Below are 25,435 nucleotides of genomic sequence, written 5' to 3'. Positions count from 1 at the left end.
AACACCTAATTTGTAAAATGATAAAAACACCCTCACCACCACAGTGCCAGATTCCGACCACCACCGCCGGAATCTAGTCGAAATCAACCGTTACAACTCAGACTGGTCGAATATGGCCGGCGGTATGTCGATCTGGCCGTCGACGACCGTAAAAGGCTAGATCGGTGAATAAACAGCCATTTCTGGTCGTTTTTGGGCAGTTGTGACACATTCCGACCATCAATGACGATAGTTGCCAGAATCTGGCAACTATGGGTGGGTGGGGTTGTTTTTGTTAATTTTTAAACTTTTTTTCTGGGGGTGTTTAATTAAGTTAATAAACTTAAGGGGTCTAAAAATAACTAAAACAGTATTTCCCAAATAATTAAACAAACAAGTATTTTAGGAATAGGATAGAGAATAGGGTTTGAAATAATAAAACAAATAAGCCCTTAATTATTTATATCTAGTAATCATTTAAAGGGCATTCTAGTAAAAGGGTATTTCAGGACATCTGTTATTACTATCAACCATATACATTAATTATTAATACATCTCAATTGAACCAAGTACAATAATAATTTAAACCCGGTAATCTACAATGTAATCTTTCTTTCCGATAATCTTATTACTAAGATAAAAAAAATTATATGATCCAAACGCCCCCGAAGAGGTAAATATCAAACCTTTTATGGAAGTAATTTCTATTTTCTACATTATTGGTGTTAAAAATTGACAAATGAGAAAAAATATCATTCCTTTTTTCATATTTAGCCACTTTACTACACTTAATTAAAGGTCGTATTATTGTTCAGTGATTAAGCCATTTCCCTACATCACTCAATGCACCCAAGAATCTGAAGTTGGTAATAAAAAAAAAAAGTTCTAATTTACTCCATTGATGAACAAAATTTCAAATGAACCCCTAAAAAATGATTAATTTTTTAACCTAACCCATGACTTTGAAACAAAAGCTATGGTGATGAGCTTCTAATAGTGTTGTGAGAGATGATTCTAAGTCAACATTACCTAATAATTTAATTATTGAATTGACAATAATCATTTTTTAAAACGTTGAACTCTAATAATAATAATCAAGGATGGTGCTTTATTGATAACTTAGAAGTGTAGCCATCATGTAGGTTCTGATTACTCAACTGGAGCAATGGTGCGATGTGAGGTCCAAAGTTGTTGGCGACGTTTAATGGATCCATCAACCAGTTTCCTTAAACGCCAATCAATCTGATTTGGCTATGCTTATACTTAGTAGACTTCACCCTATCAAAAAAGACATGCAACTCTGCATACAATCGAATGAGCTCTACCCAATTCGAATGTTTCCTTGAACATGTAAGTAACAAATTAAACTCAAAATCTTCACTAAATGGCATATTAAATTTCAGAATTTCTTTGCTCTTTTTCTGGTGTTCTTCTGATACCAGTTTCTCACTTTAAAATGAATTTTGGGTTCGTCCTGGTGAGATAATTGACCACACATATGAAAAGAACCAAAAGAACTTGACAAAAGAATTTTTGATTTATCCTGTTTTCTAATCTTGTGTATCTGTCAATGCAAAAAGCATATTACAAAATCAAAATCATTTTCATGATCTTCATGTACAATTTGTTCAAAATCAGTAAGGCATGATATGAGTTGTCTTTGTATCATAACTTCCCAACCCACAATTCTTCTTCCCCAAAACTTTAACCAAATCCCCGCACAGTTTTCTAACAATCCCTTCGTTTTCGCTCTGCATAACCAACAACACTTTCGTCACGCCGTTACTGTTAACCACCGCCTCCGTTACTCTCCCGTCTTTATACATAAAACACATGCTCCACAGAACCACAACCGCATCCTCCCTCGCGCTTTTGCCCACTTTCATTATTTTCTCCACGATTCTCGCTGCGCATATCGAGTCTTCGCTAACCGCCAACCGTCCCTCGCTGCACGTGGTGGTTATTGACAGCAACTTTATCGCCTTTTCGATTGTCGGAATCCGTGAACTCGTATCGGAGAGTATCTTCGACAGGATTTGAACGAGTCCGAATCGGACGAGTTGAGTTTTGACTGACCGAATTCCTGATAGCGCGATTAAGATTGTCAATACCGCGTCGTTTAAGTTATCATTGTTTGACGTTCTGAGTTGATCGAATAGTTCTGAGAAGATGCTCTCTGTTTCTAAAACTCTGCGTTTTGATTCGTTGTCGAGTAAAATTGCATCCAGGATTTTGATTGATTCTATTCTCGAATCTAAGCTTCCCTTTTCAAGAACGCGAAGAAGCGAAGCTAAACAATTACTATTGCTTAGGAAAATCAAACGATTTAATTTCTCTCTGACTCCTTTTTCGTTCAAAATCAAATTCAAAACCTTAACAACCGACTCCAGAACGACAATCTCCACGCGTGTTCGATTCAAAACACTGATAATCGCTTCCAAGAAACCACCGTAACTACTCAAAAACCTCCGATTCTCCTCACTACCACGAACAAACTCCGAAATCTTCACCAAACAATCCACGCAACTCTTCTCCTTCTCGCATTCGCTTCCAATCTTCTCAACCAAAGCCTTAATCTCCTGCTCCGACACCGTCAATTGACGGGACCAGAGGTTGATCAGACGGTGGAGCGTAAGATTGGGAGTGAAGTCTTTGGTGGACAGGATTTGCATCGTGGCCGGACAAGTATCATGTCCTGATTCAAGCCAGTGCTGAATACTGGAACGGTCGTACGTGACGCCGGTGCAAAGGCTGACGGGAGACTTCATGACGTCCAACGAAATTGGGCAACGGAACAAGCTCGGCACCGTTACGAACAGTTCGTTTCTTACCATTTTTGTACAGTAAAGGGATTCTCAAAGTGTCAGACTTGAGAGAGAAATAGCAACCGAAGCTGGGAAGAGAAGACGGAGATTGTGAGGGGTTTTGTAGAGGAAAGAGTCAAACTGTCAAAGCAATAAGGTGACGTCGTATTGACTGTGGGGTCAGTTTTAATTAAATGGGTTTAAAATTTCAGACGTGGACGAGGGGGACCAGACCAGTTGAATTGAAGGTTGAGGCCTTAAAGGGCTAAGTTGGGAAGTTTTGGCCGCGTAATTTATGGAACGTATTATATTTCTAGTCTTTTAGGCGGGTCCCGCTTCTTCAACTGATCAACTTGACTTAATTAGAACTTAGAAGGTTAGTTTCCTTATTTTTCTTGTGTACATATTATTTAAAATTGACCGTTTTCTTATCAGAAACTTTGGTCAAAATTAATATTAGATTTGTATAACCTAAAGTTTTGAATAATCAAACCACTCCCTTTGACCCATGGTTTGACTTAAATCAAGATTGAGATAATGCCTTGTAAGTCGGTGAACTGAATGGTCATTTTTTTTCCTATAGTTGATTTGATTTTCTTAATTTTTTATTAAATTCATGAGCATTATTGAGTTGAAAGCGTCAAATTTCATTTGTTTTAAGACTTGGCAATCAGCTTAAAATGTGCAACATCATTACTTGTAATCATAAGATTGGAGATGAAGAGATAGGGTTTTATAAATTGTATTTAATTTATATAAATTAAGTTCAATCCACATCTTATAAATTCCTCTTTAAAATATCAAAATAATTTCCTATAAATTAATGGAGTTAGGGTTTAGCGTGTGACCAAAAACCAACCCGACCTTTGTTCCAATAAATTTGCAGAAACAAATGTAAATGTACAGAAACCAAAAAAATATGTTACATGTGAGCCGGCAAATGCAAGTAGCTAATCCCATTATAGTTGCTTAGAAATCAAGTCAGTCACGGACCCAAACCCAAAGTCTCCACACACATTAAACAACTACAACAAGCGTATACTCTGGGCTTAGACTTTGAACATTGAATATAAACCAACATTAATCAAATTCAAACCCACTATACAAATTACAAGTAGTACACCGTTCTACACTTTGTTATGATTTTCAGTATGACCTTCTTGACTCTTTTAATATAATTTGAATCTGTTCTTTAGCTTGCTCCAACTCCGACTAAAGCTGCTACAGCCTGGCTGTTGTTATTGATTTATTTTCTCTATTACGTCTTTATCATGTTTTAAAATCCTTTGTGTATTTTGACTTCATAAATTTTGAGGGCCCATTGTTTTAACTACTACAACTCAAATTGAAGACTGCATAAATGTGTAAAAAATAATTTAGAGTCCGAGTCCAAGCCAAAAGAGTTAGACTTGGACCCGGAACATGGTCAGTAGTTGTTGCAACGAGCCGGCCGCTGATGAGTGATGACTCATTTGTGCCTGGCAAGTTGATTTTGTCAAAGTCTTAGAATATTGCCTTTTTTTCTACCTGAATAATGAATATATATATATATATAAACTTCGATTAAAACAAGAATCACCACTTGAAATTAACCCCATCTTAATTTATTTATTCAGTTACTGTTTTGTTGTTGCATTCAGCGTTCTTACTTGTATCATTTATTGAGATTTGAGTGATGGATAGTAAATTGATAATGGGTTCATTTCGCTTTCACATTAGTATTAAATTTCATCCTCTTCTTGATTTTGAATCTTTCAAACTAGTTTAAGATTAATCAATACACAAAATATGTATTAAATAGATAAGATTTTTTTCTTCTTTTATAAGAACAAAAACTGGGTATTGACTTGCTTTTTGAAGCCCAATTTCTCCTTAAAAAATTTGACAAATCTCCTTATTTTAAGCCAAAAGAGACATTTTTCAGGAAAATGTTGTTGGGACTTGGGACATGATATAAAATTTCAGAATAATAATGAAATTCAATTTTTTTTTTGTGGTGGTGTAGATGAGTCATTGAGAAGAAGGTCCACTACAAAAGTTTTGGGCGAGACAAGTAGAAGACGTGTTGCTTTGCTTTAACACATCACAAAGGTATTAGCTACTAGAGTTATTCATTATATAAATGGTACTTTATCCTTCCTGAAACATCAAGACCTCAATGCTCTCTTTTTGCCTTGTTTTTCTCACTGAACTCAATGCAAATATGCAATTGCCAAAAAAGCAACAATGACATATAAATTATGGGCATCTCCAATTCTGAACCTATTTATATATTCACAGGAGTTGGACAGTTGCGGCCCAAATGTCTCACTTTTTTTTTTTATTAATTTAGAATTCTCAAAACGGGTCCATGCTTGTTTTGATGTCCTGAATTTAGAAGCAGGAATTTAGAATGTGCTTCAAAGAGTTGCAAGATAAAGATTAGTTTAAACGTTCANTGGGCATCTCCAATTCTGAACCTATTTATATATTCACAGGAGTTGGACAGTTGCGGCCCAAATGTCTCACTTTTTTTTTTTTTTATTAATTTAGAATTCTCAAAACGGGTCCATGCTTGTTTTGATGTCCTGAATTTAGAAGGGGGAATTTAGAATGTGCTTCAAAGAGTTGCAAGATAAAGATTAGTTTAAACGTTCATTTTCAGCTCATAATCTTTTATTTTATCCTTCTGATATTTACTTGAATAAACCAAATATCATAAATATTTCCTATGAATCTTAGTTGAATTGAGGGTTTTTTTTTTCTTTAAAAATTATTAGAATTGAGAAATCTTGTCTGTGTTAAGTAGGTAACTACTCTACACTTGTAGCTTTTTTTTTTTTTTTTTATCATTTATGGTTTATTCATTTCGTTGTTGGGACATTTATAAAACAGATAGATTTTTGTTTTCATTAAAGGTGAATGATTCATGTTAAATGAGTCTAAAAGGAAAATTTCAAACACACAAAATCATATTCCCTTTACATGTAAAATGGGTTGGTGATAGGCCTCCTATAACTAAGCTGTACAAGAAGAAGAAGAAGGGAGAGGGCAACTTTGGAAATTCAGTTAGAATGGGTGTAAACGCTAAAATTTACAATCGAGTTGAAGAATGAATCTTGTGAAGCGAGCCACTGACAACCTTGGTGGACCTATGGGATGCCTCCTAGCATCTCTCAGGGAGTCCAAGCAATGCCAAGAGATTGAAGTAGGTTATGGATTCGGTGATGTGAGTGGTATGGTTTTCTGATGATCCCCTTTACGATGGGCTGACCTTAGCTTATATAGTGAACCGCGGGGGCCCGAATCCTAGTAGGACTCTGAGTCCTATTTGGTAAGGGAACTCTCTTTTCGGGAAGAGATTGGATTCTTTGCCTATTTGTCGAGGCTTTGTCGGTAGAGGAGTTTGGTTAGGATTCTAATCCTCGTTATGGACTGCTACGGGCGAATGGGTTGGATCCAGTTCAACTTAACTCGGGGGATGACCCAACTCATAGAGCGGACAGTTCCCAAGGTGTTCTAAGTGTGGGCCCAATCGGGATTAGGCCAAGGCTTTGGGCCGTCATTCATTATTGTTGCGATTGGACCTCGTAAGGTCCAATACGAATTTTGACCCATACAATGAACAATAAGGGAAATTCAGCGGAGGTAGGCCTCTAAGCACCGGTTAACAACCTCCGTTTGCCCATCCCTTTGAGGATGATAGGCGGAGCTAAATTTAAGGGATGTTCTTGCTGATTTAAACAGTTGGACTGCCCCACCAGCATTTTATTAGTGCCAATCCATTGGAATTTCACCCTAAATTTCAGATTAATCTAATTTTATCTGGGAGCTTAGTTAGTGTAGTACATGAACATGACATAGCCAATACAATTACCCCAACTTACTTTCTTAAAGTTCTAATTTGCTTCTCAAGTTCTTATTATTATTATTGTTATTATATAGTTTTCTTTGTGATTACATTGGACTGCTCGGTGGCTCAATGGGTTAGCTTATCCAGCCCAACAATCTAATCCTCTCAACATTTGTTATGAAAAAAATTTGAGAGGCATGCCCTCGGGATAGCATTGGGGTAATATTATACTTACAATACAATCTTATAAATTTTCTTTCACAACCCTTAGGTGGTAGTTTCCAATTTTTTGCTGATAAATTTCCCAAAATTTAAAATTCATCAACAAAAAACTGAGAGTTGCTAAATTGGTTTACAAAATTGAAATTACAAATTTGTGTTTAATCAAGTATTATTTTGACTATATTTAACAAGTGTGTATAAGCCACGGTTAAGACTTAAGCCCACCCTCGTTATAATATAAGCCTGATTAAATATTTGATGGAAAGACAAGAGAAAAAGAATGAATAAGAGGCCAATGAAGACATGTAGTCTTAAGAAGTCCACCAATTACTTTACAGTAAATCAAATAATCCCTCAATACAGGAAACCTGTCCTCACTTCAACTCAAAGGAAGAAGAAAGAAGAGTAAACCACATATTCCCACCCAAGGTTTGACGAAATCCTAAGTTAGTACCACTGGTTTCATTTATTCCAGATTCCCACCTTAAAGTAACAGTATTATGAATTTTTAGGGTTTAAAGGGTACAATTACCATAATGCCCTTAACCCTAAATTAATTAAAATTATTTTTAACCCCTAAAATAGTAGAATTACAAAACTTACCATTTTATTTTCAAATTATATAAAAAACACCCTCAGTCACTATACACCCTCAGTCACTATACACCCTCACCGGAAATAGCCCGATCTGGGCTGTTTCCGACGACGTCGAACCCCCTGGTCACCTCCATCACCTTCCCCGTAGTCCGTCGTCCAAAACCCCTCTGGTTCCCGGCTCATTTGCCCCTCCAATCGCCGCACCGTTAGGCTTAGGGTTTCGGTGTTCTTCATCGGATTCCGGTCGATTCCGGCGGTGAAAATCCAATTGGACACCACCAATGCAACCACCGTCCCCAAATCTATAAAACCCCTATGTCCCCAGCAACCGTTTCGTCGTCATTCGCTGGCCGAGAGTTCGTGTTTCGGCCGTTTTTTGTTGCCGTGGCCGTAGATCGGCGAGTGATGGGGGGTTGTGAATGGTATGGTTTTGTAGAGGGAGGATGGGGTTCAAATGGTGGTAACTAGGGTGATTTTGGATGGAGAATCGCCGAAAAAGAGCGAAAAACGTCGGGAACACGGCTGCTAACGTGCGTCAGGATGTGTTAGGCGGTGGTCGGCTAACGTGTGCCGTCCATGTGAAATGACCGATTTACCCCTTTACTGTTACATCAAACGTTTTTTCGTCACTTTAAAGGTGGAACGGAATAAATGAAACTAGTATTCTAACTTGAGATTTCATCAAACTTGGCGGGAACATGTCGTTTACCCAAGAAAGAAATAAAGTTGTTGAAGTGAAGTGAGATTATCACACTGAGAAAAACCTATTAATTTGTTTTAGTAATTAGATCCATCCAATCCATCAATTCGAACTCAAAAGAACAACGTGGGTCGTTGATTCTTGTCTAGTTTTCCCATCAGCCATTAATGTTACCAAAACTTAACCACCCTTCTCATTTTTGCCCAACTTACCAGCCTCCCTAGTCCCTTCTCTCTCCTTTTTCTTTTTCGTGAAATTAGATATGACCACGGCCAGGACGACCGGGGACATGCTTTCCAGTTTCCAATAGTTTTTTTTTTTTTTTTTGAAATATGAAAGATTAGAAAAAGAAACCAAAGACAATTATTTTTATCATATCTTTTACTTAAAAAATTTCCCAACGTCATCAATACATAACTGGTTTTTCTTATATATATGTATAGAGAGAGAGAGAGAGAGAGAGGTGGATGCAATGGCCTAACAAGAATATTATAAACAAAAATATTAATGTGTAATATTTTGACCACCTTAACAAAATTTTTTTTATATATATATATTTGAATGACATTGACCCCAATCTATGGGACAATTTTCCCACCTTGATTTAAAAAAAAAAAAAAAATCAATGTTGCTTCCATTTTTCATATTCACTAAAACTTAACTGCAATAAGGAAATTTTATTAATTCATAACATTAGATTAAGTTTTCTTCTCTATAATGTTATACATGTGAGGTGAATTGACAAAATTTCTTTTTTTAACACCTGAATTGAAAAAATATTTAGTGAAGTTAGATTTTCATGATAAATCAGGGGTTAAAATGGTATTTGGCCATAGTTTAATTTGAAGCAATTTATGCATGTTTAGTTTAGGGTAAAGAGATGAGATGAGATAAGATAAGATAAGATAAGAAATTGAAAGAAAGAGGACATAAAAAAAGGGAAGATCACTTTAAAATTTTTGGTTGAATAAAATGAACAAAACTATGATCTAAAAAAATACACTGGTTGTAATTTCTTTCTAAACTAATTATTTTTCAACTTTACTCGCTAATCATAGGGCTAAACCTCTTTAATTAATGAAATGAATAACATAATTCAATTGTGGGGCTGTCACACAAGTACACAACCATATGGTGGATAGATTACAATAAATAATTAGCTTATCATCATTAAAAACATAATTTGGGTGCCACACAAAAGCACATAATCTCATTGTCTTTGTCTATACTTTCCTTTAATTTAGGAATCGTTCAGCCCACGGAGACTTTATATTATATTGTCAATTTACCATTTTTTATTATATTATTTCTACAACGTTTAAGTATTTAAAATAATCATATAAAAAAAAAGTATTTTAAATAATAAGCCTTAGTAACATAGACCAAAAAATTACGATATGGCATATCTATTACGTAATACTCTTGTATATAGTTCTAATAATAATGTTGGAAAGGATATTTCACTTATATAGAAACAACATTTAGGTATGGCATATCATAATATTAGTAACATTAAATGTTAACTAACGTTATCAGAATTCTTTTTTGGCTAAACATTGTTCTCATATTGACCAAGCAATCACTTCATAACTTTACCTATATATCATCAATTTCCTCAATAATGTTACCTTCAAATACCATTACCATTACCAAGGTTTTAAAACTCAGACCGCTCCGGCTGGTTTAACCGGTTGAACTGGGACCTAGGGCCTCCTTTGGGTCAGGTTACGCTTTCAACTGTTTCCAGTTTGAAATCTTGCAAACACACCCTGATTAATACAATCAGTCCCTAAAGGTTTGAAATCCAACAAACATACCCTCTGACCAAATGCAAATCGACGATGACCTCCCCTTTTCCGGCGACTTTCACCTTCCCTTGCTGTCAAAAACCATCTTCTGACTTTTTCCAAGGTCATGACGCTTCATCTCCCGCCGCGGCACGATGTTTCGTTGTCCATCAATTTTTCTTCCATTTTCTAACGCCGATCGACCTTCTCCAGCATCGAGAGGTCTCCTCAGTCACCGATCTACCTTCTCCTAAGCTCCCTTGCCGTCGTTCACGAAGAACCACAGCCATCTCGCCAAAAAAAGCCACCATGACCTTTGACTTCCACCACCGATCTGCCATTTTTCGGCAAATCCTCAACTTGCTATCTGCCGATTCGTCCTACCCATCACCCGATCTACCCTCCCTGGTGTGTCGCCACCACTCTCCCAATCGATCGTCGATTTGCATTTGGCCAAAGGTTGTGTTTGCTAGATTTCAAACCTATAGGGTCTAATGGTATTTATTAAGGGTGTATTTGCTAGATTTTAAACATGTTAAATCATTGGTTAAGTCGTTGGTTTAATCGGTTAACCCATGACCCGGTTACCTGAACAGGTCACCCCTGGGTCGGGTTTTAAAACCTTAACCATTACCATTACCAGCTCCCTCTTAATTGCAGCAATACAAAATGAAAACAAAAATATAAAATAGCCTGAACGTCATTTTCACACCCAATCTATCATGAAAGCACAATTTCCTCCCTTTTAGTTTCAAGAACACCCAATGTTACCCCCATTTTTCAAATTCATGCGTTAAAACTCAACTGTTAAAAGGTAATTGTGTCAATTCATAATGTTAGATTAGGTTTTTTATCTCCATAATGTTATATATGTAAGATTAATTAACAAAATTACCCTCTCATGATTAAGTTTTAACATCTGAATTCAAAAGAAATAGAGGTAATTTGGGTGTTTCTGAAACCAAGGGGGTAGTAACGTATCATCTCTCATAGATTGGGGGTTAAAATTTATTCTAACTATAAAATGAATTTACTCCTCTTATAAGACAAAGAAAAACAAGGCTCCATATTGTGGGACTTAAGACGAAAACAAAACAGTTTTCAGTTTTTTGATAGTCGGCCAATTAATTAGCGATGTCCCCACATTCTCACCTAACCAATTTCAAACTCTTCCTTCCTCTTTTTCTTCAAACTATTTTGTACGTTTTTCTTGGCTAAACCCAAATCCCCTTTCGCCCCCTTTTGTGTTTCATCATTCCATTATTACTCAAAACACTCATCCTTAAGACCCGTTCAAAGTTCAAACCCTTTCTCTCTTTCTCTTTCTTCAACCTGCCCATCTCTCTCATTTGCTAATCTTTTTTTTTTACAAAGAAAACTCCACATGACCCAACATGCATTTATTTCAACATGTTTCAACCTTTCCTTCTTATACAATCCACCGCAACTCACCACTACTACTACTACTACTACTACTACTACCAACATTCACATTTTGTTAATAATATTAACTTAATTTGCCCACTACTGCTTTCAACTGTTCTAGCTTCAGAATCAATCTCTCTCTTTCTCTCTCTTTTTGGAGTTTCTTGGTTTCTTTCTCTTTTTAAATGGGTATGGGTAAAAGATATCTGATTCTCATGTTTTGGTTGGTATTTTTGTTGGTTGGCAACACTCAGGGTTCAAGACACAGTTCTCAAGTTTTCAAAGTGAGCCCAACAAAATCTCACAATTCACCACGTACTATCTCTGGTTTCTTTCCAAAAGGAGTTCCAATTCCACCTTCAGGTCCCTCCAAGAAACACAACGACATAGGGTTAGAGAGTTCAGATAGATTGCCATGAAGAGCAATTAAGTATTTTTGGGTTTTTGGAAGCTAGCTTCAACTGAATGTTCATGATAAAACAATCAAGAAGATGAACATGGGATTATCATCAATTAATTTATCGCTACGTGGGTACTCTTTCTTTTACTTGCTTTTTGATTTTTCTAGAAGTTGTTCATCATCATCATCATATTATATGTTAGTGAAATCCCTGTCCTTTTTCTTCAAGAAGTGTTAAAGTTTAGCGAGTTTTCACATTGTACAGAAGCTCTGGGCTCAATTTGATAATGTCCAGATTATAATATAAAGGCATGAATCATGCAAATTATCAAATTCTTACTTATAATCTTCATCATTTTGATCTCTTGCAAATGGGTTCTTAATAAATCATTCAGAAAACTCTCCAAATGCAATATTAACAATGTTCTATCATGCATACACATTAAAAAAAAAATTCTTGATGAGTTGATCGATCAGAAACTCCTTCTTTCAAGTGGTCGATCACAGTGATATACAGCTTTGAATTCGAAAGCGTGCAAGGCAATACACAATTGAAAAGATGACTATGACTGGGTGACGTGATCTTCTTCTCTGATTCGATCTGAATATTTCATAATTATTATTCAATAACATCCATCTTACATTTGCACGACCCTACCTACTCATCTACATTTCTCTATCTCTTCCCACAATTACTTCTCTTTTTTTTTTTCTTTTATATATAATTTTTGCAGTTTTTAATTAATTAAATCTCGCGTTAATTACTTGTGATTTAAGATGTTGAAGGAAATGATTATTGTTGTAAACTCTACAGTATATTTATGTCAATATTATCCATTATACGACATAAAATCTAAAAAAACAGATCTATACACAAGTGTTTTGGGTGGATTAATGACTCCTTAAATTGCAATTAATTAAATAAATTAGATGAAATTGTGGTGTGATTCAAAACTAGATTCAATCTTCTATCAATATGAACATGGATTGTGAAAGGAATACGTGGTGGTTGTTTTAATTAAACGAAGCATGATATAATGAGGAGGAATATGTCAATGTTAGAAGGTTTCATCAGTTTCATATTCTCTAATATCTAAAAAGAAAAACCTAACTGCCAACCGACTAAGTTCAAATGTCGTTAAAATTGAAGTTTAAATTTCAATGGAGGGGAATTTCAATCGGGTTTGGTGAGACAAAAGAGTGAAAAAAAATGCCTTGTTTCTAACATGTTCGAACTTCCTTTGAAAATTTGCTCATTTCTCTGGGTTGACTCTTGTAGTTTATAATTAGAATTCTAATTATTGTCCTCTATATCTTGCATTGAAGTGTTAAATGAAGCAAAGATCACCATAATTTGCTCTCACCTAAAACCAGTTCATCTCTCTATGTTTTTTTTTATTTTAAAGAAAATGAAAATGGTTTGACCTAATCCACCAAGATCACCGTCAATTTTGACCAAAGCGTGTGGAATATGTGTTGAGTAACGTCATAAATTGACAATCTAGAACTACAACATCATAAATAAACTTAGCAAAGATCGATGAGAGAATTTGATGGTTGATAATCTGATTAGATAGTTATTATAATGTATGCCAGGAGATTTTGTCACAACTCCCATCCTAAATATGACGACAATTAAAGCCCTATCACTAAACTTTGGTTATAATGACTGTGGAATCTCAGTCTAATTAAGTACAAATTTTATGTTTCGAATCTATGTTCGTATAAGTTTACTTTTAACGCATTAAGCCTCCTTCACTTTAAGTATCTATTAATTAGGTGAACCCGAACCTTATAAATTGAACACAAAATTTATCACTGACTGATATGAGATATGTAATTTTTTCTAAAATATTTTAAAAAGGGTGATAATAACATATGTATTAATTACCAATAACTATACACTCGTTTTTTTTATTTGCAAAAGTAACATTATCTATTGTACGTAAAATTCTCTCTAAGAAGAGTAAAATGTGCTATAATTGGAAAGTAATTAAGTTAATTACGGTAACTTTAAGTCTGATGTAAGTCATCAACTTTGGCATTTTTTTTTTTTTAATAAAAAGTTTGTAGAAAATAAAGAGGACAAATTGGTAATAGAGAAAAACTAAAAGGATGGGACAGAAATGACATTTGAGCCACTCTGCCTGTTTTTGTTTTCACTTCACATTTCACATTCTATTTCTATCTACTCTTCAGGGTGCAGTTGCGCCATTAAGAAGCCTAATGCCTAGGCAATTTTTTTTTAATTATTTAAAACATAAATAATATCTAAAATTGAAAATAGAGTACTATTTAAAGTTCATTACTTCATTTTTCCTATAAAAGTTTAAAGGGTTAATTTTGTTTGCCATGAGAAACACTTAAATCTCTAACTCTTCAAGGATTTTTTTTTAAAATCATTATTCTCCTTATTATTAAAAGTCCCCTAAAAGTATCGCAAACTAAAAAAAAAAAAAAAAAAAAAAAAAAAACCTCCTACTCAAGGAGGTTTCTGATATTTTATGAAAATAATTATGGTACTTGAGATTTAACTATTTTTTATAGGGTTAAAAAAAATAAACCAAAGTCTATAACCAATTTGTTTTCTTTAAAAAAAGAAATAAAGAAAAGGTTTTGTTAATACTGTCTATCAAACATCATTTCAATTTTTTTCTTTTTTTTTTTTATTATCTTGGGCCCGTTTGTCATTTCAATTATTTTGGAGTTGAAGGATATAACACTTTTTAACTATCGAAAAATTAATTTAATAAATATTTGGTTTTCAGCTTGTGCATCCTCTGCTCTATTCAAACAGAGAATGATGATATTTGAAATAACAAGGAAAAAGAATTATTAAATGGTGTACTTTCGTAACTTGGACTTCAACCAACAGAAAAATTTATTACTTTTGAAGTTGGCCTAAATTTGGGATCGCTTAATCTCCAAATCCGAAGAAACAGTCAAATCCCAACATTGAAAGCGCATCACCATTAATGCCATTTCAAAGCTTCAATCTACGCCACATTTCATCATATAATCTTATCCAATTATATTATAATACCATTCCCTTTATAATCAAATCAAGAAACTGCAGCAATTCCCGGCAGAGACATACTAAATTTTCTTTTCTTTTTATTTGATAATATATTATACAAGTTCCTAAAAACATGATACATTTGTTTCATCTCATTATAAAAGGTGTTACAAGTGTTATGCATTCCTGATTTTCCTCCTAAAAATTATGGTAAAACCTCAGATCAAAAGAGGATTCTTCCTTAATTCTAAATAAATATGAAATAAAGCTAAATATATGGGCAACAAAAACAACTGTGGGGATGTAGAAAGCTAAGAACAAAAACTTTTTTGCTAGGGTGACCGCACAATTGATGATGATTTTATATACACTACAATACAAGAGATCTGTAAAGGGCAGATAGATACCCATAAATTAAATGGAAAAACGAAAAATTAATTAAAAAAGAAGTGGAGAGGTGGGCGTCAAAAAAAAAAAGGAAAAAAAAAAAATGGGCAAAAGAAAAAGAAGGATTTTTGCTTCGCTTCAACTCTGCTTGGACATTATCCTTCGTCATTGGTACAATTTGTGTTAATGCTGAACCTCCCTATTTCTGGCCTTGTTGCTAAATTTGGGAAGTGGGTGAGACGGCTCCTTCTGATCTACGGGCGGCCTGCCCAGAAGTCGATTTGTCCAGTCCACGAACGTTATATCTCTCGTATACCTTTTCACGGTTTTCTGACCACCAAGTCTCAGCTTGATGTTCACCAAATCTTCTCCGGCTGCAGAAATGTGAACAGTGTCAGGTGTTGTAAAATGACTATATTAAAGCATCTAATATCATATCTCAAGAACAAAAGCACATTAAATTGGACTAGGCCCATGACACATAAAATTAACACCATATATATGAGTTAAGCCACTCCTGCATGAATTTGGATAAAAGCATAACAGAAGTACCTGAAGCGCACTCGTTTTAAATCTCTGGTTCCATCTCGCAATGCTACAAGAGTTATATACACGCCAGGCTCATACTGTTCGATCCACTCAGCCTCAACTTGATTACCGTTGACAGCCATTGCAGAATTTCTAGAATTCATACCATTCTCACCGTCTTGGAAAGAACCAGAATCTTTTCCATCCTCAGATTCTGACATACGACTGCTACTAGCATAAACCCCGCCACTACCATTTGGCAGTCTGGTATCTTGATGGTCATCCCTCCCATTGGCTCCAGTAGGTTCCCGGAGTAAGTGTGCAAGGTTTCCAGATCCATTATAAGTGATCGCGTCAATTCCTGTGGGAAAACCCAGGATAGAGCTGCTGACTGAATCAGATCTTGAATGGCGCTCTTCATTTGCATCTGAATAATGAACTCCATTTGAATCCAAGCCATTTGGTAGGTAAGCTGGCTTCATGCTCTCAGAGTCGTAAGCCCCAGGTGGCAGCTTCTCAGCCATGTCTTTTAGCTGTGATAATCCAGAAGAATAAAATCAAGATTACTATCATCAAAAGCACTAATTACATAAAAGAAAATTTAACAAGAAATAGTGAAATGAGAAAAGCAGGTTTTGAAGGAACGCTTAAACTCAATTTCCAAAGTCCAAAATGCGCTTCAAACAATGCCCCAACAAACAAATATTTACGACTTTTTTTCCACTGCTAAAATAGTCAATTTTAAGGACAGGTTTGCAGCCTAAACTTGTAGTGAAATCAAGTCAGCTTCTTCTTTCTAAAGAGAATTCTACTTCACCAGATTCAATATAATGGCAGATAAGATACTGAATAACTTATACCATATGGAAAGCATGAGTTTGGATCAAGAACAACCTTAAACAAAGGAACATATAAAAGTAATAACCTGAGCTGTTAGTGACTTGATAACTTCTTTTGCAGCTTTAGCTTTTGCAGATTCCTCTGCAGCAACTGCCGTAGCTTCTTGAGCTTTCTTTGTTGATTTCTGAAGCTCTAGTTCTTGGAGCTCACATCTTTGTCTTAGGCTCTCAACCTACATCATAATCATAATCATCAAGATTAAGATAGTACATTTGAACATGAGGGCCTACATAAATGCCCCCCACCACCCGCCCTGCATTTGGCCCCTAAGAATATATAAAAAAGTAAGGAACTTGAGAATACCTGTGCTCGCAGCTTAAGCACTTCTTGATTCAAAAGTTCATTAGTCTTCTTCAAACTATCAGTAATACTTTTAGAGAAAGAAAGTCCTGAAGTTGTAGGAACGGGTGTGGCAGATCGAGGGGGACTGGGTCTCCTTGAGAAAGGTGACACAGACCTGGAACTTACTCCAGATGGTGTGAGAATTGGTTTAGGAGTCGTTCGTGGCATATCAACAGCAGTAGAGAGAACAACATCTTTCAGCTGTAAAAAAGAAGGTGCTTGGGAGGAGCGTACAAGGGAAAAAGTATCAGCTTTCTTGCTCTGTTTGGCTGCTTTGCTGTCTAACTGCTTAATCAAATCCATATTGGAAGGCATTGTTGACTTGGACAATTTAATATCAGCCTTGTCCAATCTGTCCTTGTTTTCACCTGAAAGGCGAGGCATAGCATTCCTCCTGTTATTGCTACCAGATTCTAACACCTTGTTTAGTTTTGCATAACAGGAATCACAAACACGATATGGTTTGCCTGGATTAGGTGCCAATGCTGCTCTTATTGCTTTTCTTGAACTGCATGAATGGCAGTGAACAAGTCCACAGTTATAGCAGTTATGTCTCTTCCGAGTGAAACCAAAAGCCTGTCTACATGCTGAGCACTGAGACTGCTCAGCACTAGATACCCATTTATGAAGACATATAGCTGCAGAATAATTTGAGCCACAAGCAATATATTTTACATGTCTATCCTTCAGAGCTTCAACCAAAGTTGGTGTTTTCCGATCTTCAACATCTCCATGGCCCAATCTTCCATTAGCACCCTTTCCCCATGTATACACTTCATTCCTGGATGTTAAGACTGCTACATGATAAGCACCACAAGCAATTTCTTCAACACACTCCCCAGCAAGTTTATCTTCAACCAGGCATGGTATCTTTCCATCAGCATTGGGATTCCCCAGTTGACCATATACAGTACTCCCCATTGTAAACACATGTCCAGATGTGGTCAAGCCAACAGTTAAACTGTGCCCACAAGCAATTTTGTGAAAATTGTAATCAATTAATGCAGGCACACATGTGGGTTTAAGTCGAGCTTCCTTATCTCCATGTCCAAGACGATTCTTGTCTCCATCACCCCAAGTAAACAATTTCCCTGATGAAACGCTTGCACTAGACTGTGTTACAATAACCTCCACAACAGCAGCAGTATGCCACACTCCACAAGCAACAGCAATTGTTCTCAACCCTGAGAGAGATTCTACTTCTCTAGGAAATGAAATGCTTGCCCTGTCACCATGGCCCAACACACCAAATGTACCATCACCAAATGTAAAGAGCTGCCCCATCGACGTTATTAAGGCTGTATGCCATGGACCACAAGTTACTGAAGCAACTTGAAGTCCCTCAAGAGGCCCTGATATTCTCTTTGGTATCCAGTGACTGACATCAGTACCATGTCCAAGAAGCCCAGCATTATGTGTGCCATCTCCCCAAGTATAAAGTTCCCCGGCCATTGTAACAGCACAAGTATGGAATTCCCCACAAGCAACAAAATCAACAGTTGTAACTGTCAAAGATTCAAGAAGACGAGGTTGAATAATATCTTTCCCAACACCATGGCCAAGTCGCCCTCCAGATTCCTCACCCCAAGTAAAAACTTCACCCTGTCTCGTGACCAAGGCTGCATGCCTGACACCACAGGCTATATGATGAACATCTAAAACCACATTGGATTCCAATGGCCTGGGAAGAAGCACATCTGTTCTTGAGCTCAAGTAACTAGTGCTTTTATCAGCCCCAAGCTTGACAACATTATCACATATGACTTCACCCCATATGTATACATCACCTAAAGCATCACAATCATCCGGTGCAGAACCATGGCTAGAAGTACTGGGAGCACTAGAAACACTAACTCTAAAGACATCTGAACCGGATCCTTTTACTTGCATATTTGTGTTGTCTGATGCTACATGTGATCTTTCAGAATTTGAAGAAATGGAATTCTCAGGTTGAAAGCTCTTTGGAGAAGTAATTGGGTTGCTCAAACTGACAGAAACTTCTGGTGAGCTAATATCTCGTGTAACACTCACAGAACTATCACTTGCACTATTTGAAGTCAAGTCTCTGCTATCCTGAATTTAATTGATGGCAAATTTACATGTCAGACATAATATGCAGCTGAACTTATAAAATGAAAACAACAATCAATTCATCACATAATGCACCATTCTAATATAGTTTATATATCAGAAAACTTAAGGTATGCATTTTCAAATAACACATTAACAAATTTGGAAGAATGAAAACCAGACTTAGGCTTTTAATGGTACAGCATCACTGAGTGAAACAAGAAATAAAGCACAACACAAATATCAACCAATAGATGTATCAAGGCAGGTAAAACTACCTCAAGGTAGAGGCCTCCATCATTCCATCCATCAATTTTGGAGCGACCACCTTGTCCAGAGGGTATTAATGCTTTTAAGCCAGCAATCCACACCTCTGCCTCAACTTTGTCTTTGCAAATCTAAAAAGAAAAGAATATGAAGCTTACAATTAAACCAGGTAATGCACGAATAAGACCCAAGAAAAACACAAAGAAAAAAAGACCATGTATTTATGGACAAAGTTTCATCACCAACCAGATCAAGTGACCGCTTTCCGTTATTGTATATAAGAGAAAAAGATAAATAGTCCTTTTCCGGACGAAGGTACCGCTGGAAAACAGCCTGAAAGGATATTAAGAAAACTTTAGAGACAGAAGCTTAAATCATTAAGTTAAAAGATTCACACATGCTAAAAATAACATAAAAAGAATAATAGTAGTACAGAATAATAAAACAAGGAAATCTCACAGTTCTTTGTCCAGGAATAATTTTAGATACAGAAGCTAACTTCAAACTTCTTTCTCCACTACTTGATATCCAGATCAAAGATGATTCGTCCTGTGATTGTGCACATAAGTTAAGTAGATCATAAAAGAAACGAACACATGAAAGAAGATAAGCTTGTATAGTAACAATACTACAAAAAGCAATAAACTGAATAAGCATAAGTAAAACATACAGCAATACTTTAAGCTGAACAGCTTGGGATACTTATTTGACTTAAAACCATGGATTTCTGAATTAAGGCCATATTGTATTTGACAAAATTCAAGTTATTTCCTCAAAGAAGGCAATATTTTGTTCTCACTAACGTTAAGCTGCAGTAGCCATGATGCACAAAGATCTTAAACATGAACAAGAGCCAGACAACTAGCAAGTAGCTTAACTAATAAACTAATCCCTTTCCCCACCCCACCCCCCCCTTGAACTCAATTTCCCACATTACTAAGGAACCTAATAGATAAGTCTTACACAACATCCATGAAGCGACCAACAAGATGAGATAACTTCTGTAACCAACCACAGGCAGCTAAGACAGCAAACAGCAAGTACGAAACTTCATAGTTGACAGTGAAGAACACTCTAAAGTTGGACAAAAGTCNACGTTAAGCTGCAGTAGCCATGATGCACAAAGATCTTAAACATGAACAAGAGCCAGACAACTAGCAAGTAGCTTAAGTAATAAACTAATCCCTCCCCCCCTTGAACTCAATTTCCCACATGACGAAGGAACCTAATAGATAAGTCTTACACAACATCCATGAAGCGACCAACAAGATGAGATAACTTCTGTAACCAACCACAGGCAGTTAAGACAGCAAACAGCAAGTACGAAACTTCATAGTTGACAGTGAAGAACACTCTAAAGTTGGACAAAAGTCACTTAAATCTAAGTAAAAATTGTTAGGATCAAGGACTAAAGCATTACAGCAATATGTCACAAAAAATAATCAAGCAAGAACAAATACTAAATATCTTAAAAATTTGGGCAATATGTCAAAGGAGGAATGGAGAAATACCACAATCAACCTTCCAATCCATGCAAACCACAATCAACCTTCCAATCCATGCAAACCACAATAAAACCAGGGATATCGCACACTTACAGTACCATGCCCAACTCTAATATGTTAAAATCTTTGTCCAATTAAAGATATTTTTTAGTTAATGCAACCCTGTCACATCCGCTGCTCTTTGTCTACTCTAAATTTTGCTTTCTTGAAAGTTGTATCATCTATAAAAGGTACTCAATAAATCAAATTCTGATTTGCCTTAGACATTTTGGTCTTATTAAACAGTTTATTTTTGCTCTCTAACATCATATCAGATAGCGGGCATTTTCTACATCACACTTTCACCGGCAGTTGCATTACAGCATATTTTCACTAAAATCATTTATAATTGAGCACATTTTGGCATAATATATCTATCACACTTTTCTGTTCATTTAAATAAAAATAGGCATGAAAGTCTCAAAGCAACCAACTTAAAGGTTTTTATATAAAACTTACATTAGAAAGTCTAAATGGATAAAACTTAGGCTTGCCCTTACGACCATACTTCAGAAGCTGAGCACCCTTCTTCAAAGCAATTAAAGCCTGCAAAAGGCAGAAATATAATTAACAAACCTCAGAACAAAACCACAGCAACATAAACTATTTCATGGAACTACAGAAAGTATATATAAACATGATAGAACTACAGACACTAGAATTAAAAAAAAAAAAGCAGATTGATTGCATCAGTTTTCAAAATTTTATAACACAAAAATCTGACAAGCATGCTTCAATTTCCCCATGAACCACATGAATGCATGATTTACGGCAAATAAATTATGGAACCCTATTCACAGATTACATTTTTTACTGGCTGGCTCTGACAGGATAATCAGCTTCTAATTCAAACTTATTGGAAGAAGTGCATGCTTCCATGCTTGGTATTTTATAGGTTTGTGAACAGAATCTGACAAAAGACATTTGTAGTGGAATGTCACTCTACGACTGTCACAACACATAGTGAAATTTCCACAAAACCTCTTTAGAACTATCACTGGTTTAAGCTCCACTCTGTGCAGCAAATCAAAGAATTTTAGAGCTTCTCTGATATGCAACAACACGATGCCGCGCTAGACACTACCCCACTGAGGGCACAAAACATCTTGGAAAATGTAAGAGTTGCTCCAGAAAATCATGTAAACGGGAAATGGTGCTATTCAAAATGAAGATTATGTTTGCTACTCCCCCAATAAAGGATCTAAATTCAAACCGAAAACTGAAAAAACACATAATGCCTTTCAAAACATCATTCATATTCATCATACACTATCAGTCTATCACGAGTCCTATCATTGGTACTCTCATCATACTAAATGTAACCTTAGTTGACAGTCATAGAGTCAAGAACTTAGTTTGTTAACAAAAAACAGACATTTGCAACCCAATATTCCCCTTTCTTCATCTTGGTACAACAGTCCATCATTTAATAGATCAAATAACCGAGTAAAAATATCAAAGTTACTAGCCAAAGACTACCCATAAAAACACCTAGTTTTCAAATGCATGCCTAGCCAAGTATCAGCTCATTTCACAAAATAATAACATTTTCAGGTTTTATTCCGTTCCAAGAGTAGCCAAAACGGGCTTGGTTCTGTCTCTTGTATAAATCACACAACACATAACAGAATTCAACCCGCATTAAAAGGTAAATAACTAATTACCCAAAAATTAAACTTAAAAAAAAAAAAAAAAAGGATAAAGAAAGAGAGAAATAGGGTCCATTTTCGAACTTTTTAATTTTCAAATAAACGAAACCAAACCCAAATTTAACGGAGAAAATCCCCATTATTTTCAACAACAAAATATCTAAAATAAAAATAAAGGCGGAAATTTTGTTACAAATAGAGAGCAAAAAAGCAGAGTGAAAACAAAAACAAAAACAAAAGAAGTCGTAGTAGAAGAAGAAGAAGAAGAAGACCTGCTCAATATCACGGTGGGCATTCCCGTAGCTAACAAGATCTGCCATTCCATGTGAGAGATTCACCAAAGCACCACCTCCCTCTTCGATCCCTCGCCAATCCTCCGTTCATCCTATACAGTACTCACCCTCTCTTCTACTTTGTTCTCCCAACCATTCCACCATCAACTCTCCACCTCCACCACCAGATCTACCTGATCGCTTCCGCTCCGGCAATGGACCACCGGAGAGACTCGGAGAGAGAGAGAGAGAGAGAGAGAGAGAAAGAAAACCGGACGCCGAGTCTTCGGTCTTTGTAAAAATTAAAAAATCAAAAGTACAGAGGGAGTCAAAGATGAGAAAACAAAATAAACGAAAAGTATCATGAAATCGCCTGAGTTTGAAAACAATTATGAATAGACATTTCCAAAGCAGTCATTTTTTTTACATTTTCTTTTTTTCTTTAATTACTATTTTTCTTTCTTCACTACTGTTTCTTTTAACTCTTAAGACTCTGTTTGGAAGTGGACGTTCAGCCACATTTTTTCTGCTGTAACAATTAAAATGCGAACCAAACGGACCCTCTACACTCGGGAAAAATATGTGTGATTACGTAACTTTGGTACTTGGTTTTTGGTCTGAACGTAATGTTGTCCTTTGAGGCAGGGCTGCACGTTGAAGGGTTCTTTTGGTAAATTTAATCAACTAAAATAATCGAATTGACTAAAAGGACCTTGGAATGTGATGATGTGGCGGTTAGATGAGCGGGCGGGGGGGAGTTGGAGTTGGGCTCGGGTTTACTAGATTTGGTTGAGCCACTCGGGGTCCGAATATTTGGTGGCGATTGGAGCGGAGGTTGGGTGACTCGGGTCAAGATTTTTTTGGGAGTCAACCGAGGAGAATGTAGTAGTTCGGTGAAACAAGGGTCATTTATGAATCTCATAAAGATATTATCTTTTCGTCGGATAAAATCTAGGGATGTTCTCAAATTTTAATTAATTCCCGTATTAACATTAACAATGTTGATTTAATTTAATTAATTAAAAGTTAAATTTACTGTTGGTATGATGAGGTCGTGGCCTAGCCTTTGACCGAAAAGTTAATTGAAAATTTTAGCACTTGATTAGTGAGTAATAATTAAAACTTGATAGTCAAGCTCAAGGCAAGCGAAAACGAGCAAGGATAAAAAAGATAACAAAAAGTGACAAAACCCGTGGATCCGTGATCTGATTCCGGGTCATATCATGTCATACGCTTTTCAGAAATTGAGAGACGGTGACGTTTTGTGTGCATTACTATTATTATTTATTAAGGAGTCATTAATTAATTAATTACTACACAGTGAATCTGTGATCTTTCTTTGCTTTTGCGAAATGAGAACCCACGTTGAAATGACCAAAGAACCCCTTAAAATCTGGAGAATTTTTATCGAAGAGCGGGCCTCTCCCTCCGGGCCCCTTCTTTTTTGTTGATTCGGTAGGTGAACGACCATCTCCGGTTGATGATCATCTTGACAGTAGACCTTGTAGGACCCACTTTTCTAATACGTGGAAATTTTCGACGAATTTGATTATATCTGTTCATTATTCATTGGCAAGAGTATATCAGCCGCCCATTCGTTATACTTCTCATATAAATACTTTTGACTTTGACTTTTATACGTAATGATTTTATAATACGAGGGAAAAAAAAAAAAAGTTCCCAAGGTTTAACTTCATATATTCTTAAAAAAACAAAGGGTTGATTATAGTATTTGAAAACATTTTTGTTCTATACATACTATAATAATATAGAAAATTTATATTATTATCCAGCAACATAATTAATCCTGTATTTATTTCTTTTTTATTTTTTGATTAATTAAAGATTATGAGAACGAATTATAAATGAGGGATCAGGTGGTTTGTGAGTTGTGGTGGCCACCAAAACCATGATTCATGATCTGCTCACTGAAACCCCACATTCCAATATTTATATATTTAAATAATTAATCAACATAGAAGTAGATGTAAATGTAATTATCTCCTGGATTAGTGATAATTGGGAGTGATGATGGAATTATGAGAATTGAGTAATGATTCATGAAAGCCGCCATTGCTGGTTAGTGATATAATTGTGACAAGGTAAAGGGGAGTAAGAATGAAAGAAGTACAGAAGAGTGAAACACAGGAATGAAATGATGAAACAAAATAAGCTTAAAATGATGACGAAAAATGAACCAGAAGAAGGGTGGTTCCAAAGGCTAACTTTGCGGACAAGAAGCCAAACTTGGAAGGTGAGGGCCCCCTTGATTTGACACAATTACACCACCTACTTAGCCTGGTCGGCCCCTTGCTTCCCATATGGGCCCAAACCCCAATTCTCCAATCTCCATTTCAATATTATTCTATAATTCTCATGTTTGCTTTTTTTTTTTATTTACTTATTCATGCCAACATCTTGTCGATAAAGAAGGTTTGAGGGTCGAGTCACCTCCAATTATGAACATAAAAGTGATCATTTAAGAAAGTAAGGTTACATCTCTGCTCACAACTATAGCTAGAGGTGGGCAAAAAAATAAGGTAGAATCAAAATCGGTGAGTATCCAAGATTCAAGTTTCGATTCCTACTCGAAATCAGTATATTATAATTTTTGGAGTGTATTTGTCATTAGTAGGGGGTAATGTAATTTTCCTTAGTACTTGGAACTGGAATCTATACCGAAACCTGTGTTTTAGGTTTCGATTCTAGGCTTT

The 25,435-nt window shown here is 35.9% G+C and overlaps 2 protein-coding genes across 2 annotated transcripts; both read right to left on the bottom strand.

Annotated features, from left to right (window-relative positions):
* Positions 1-1,372: 1,372 nt before the first annotated feature.
* On the bottom strand, positions 1,373-2,854 carry LOC116143374 (U-box domain-containing protein 29-like). Its single transcript, XM_031428824.1, has one exon. It carries the CDS (start codon positions 2,811-2,813, stop codon positions 1,614-1,616), a length of 1,200 nt encoding a protein of 399 aa, XP_031284684.1. The 5' UTR covers positions 2,814-2,854; the 3' UTR covers positions 1,373-1,613.
* A 12,030-nt stretch (positions 2,855-14,884) lies between these two features.
* Positions 14,885-22,971, bottom strand: LOC116143370 (PH, RCC1 and FYVE domains-containing protein 1-like). The gene is made up of 9 exons (XM_031428814.1): positions 22,722-22,971; positions 21,260-21,346; positions 19,716-19,805; positions 19,503-19,589; positions 19,268-19,387; positions 16,881-18,992; positions 16,603-16,749; positions 15,702-16,210; positions 14,885-15,523 (listed from the first exon to the last, which is right to left on the bottom strand). The coding sequence occupies exons 1-9, from the start codon at positions 22,767-22,769 to the stop codon at positions 15,367-15,369; spliced, it is 3,357 nt and encodes a 1,118-aa protein (XP_031284674.1). The 5' UTR covers positions 22,770-22,971; the 3' UTR covers positions 14,885-15,366.
* Positions 22,972-25,435: the final 2,464 nt, after the last annotated feature.

Source organism: Pistacia vera, unplaced genomic scaffold (assembly GCF_008641045.1).
Source record: "Pistacia vera cultivar Batoury unplaced genomic scaffold, PisVer_v2 Contig43, whole genome shotgun sequence".
Classification (NCBI taxonomy): Eukaryota; Viridiplantae; Streptophyta; class Magnoliopsida; order Sapindales; family Anacardiaceae; genus Pistacia; species Pistacia vera.
Note: the sequence above shows the minus strand (reverse complement) of the source record. Positions and strands in the feature narration are given on the sequence as shown.

Bases quoted from the DNA above. Each gene is read 5' to 3' on its own strand.
- LOC116143374 (XM_031428824.1), bottom strand. From the start codon at position 2,813: ATGGTAAGAAACGAACTGTTCGTAACGGTGCCGAGCTTGTTCCGTTGC.
- LOC116143370 (XM_031428814.1), bottom strand. From the start codon at position 22,769: ATGGCAGATCTTGTTAGCTACGGGAATGCCCACCGTGATATTGAGCAG. The intron at 19,590-19,715 runs GTGAGATTTCCT...ATATCCTTTCAG, and splicing joins TTATTCCTGGACAAAGAACT to GCTGTTTTCCAGCGGTACCT. The intron at 15,524-15,701 runs GTACTTCTGTTA...ACATTTCTGCAG, and splicing joins TTAAAACGAGTGCGCTTCAG to CCGGAGAAGATTTGGTGAAC.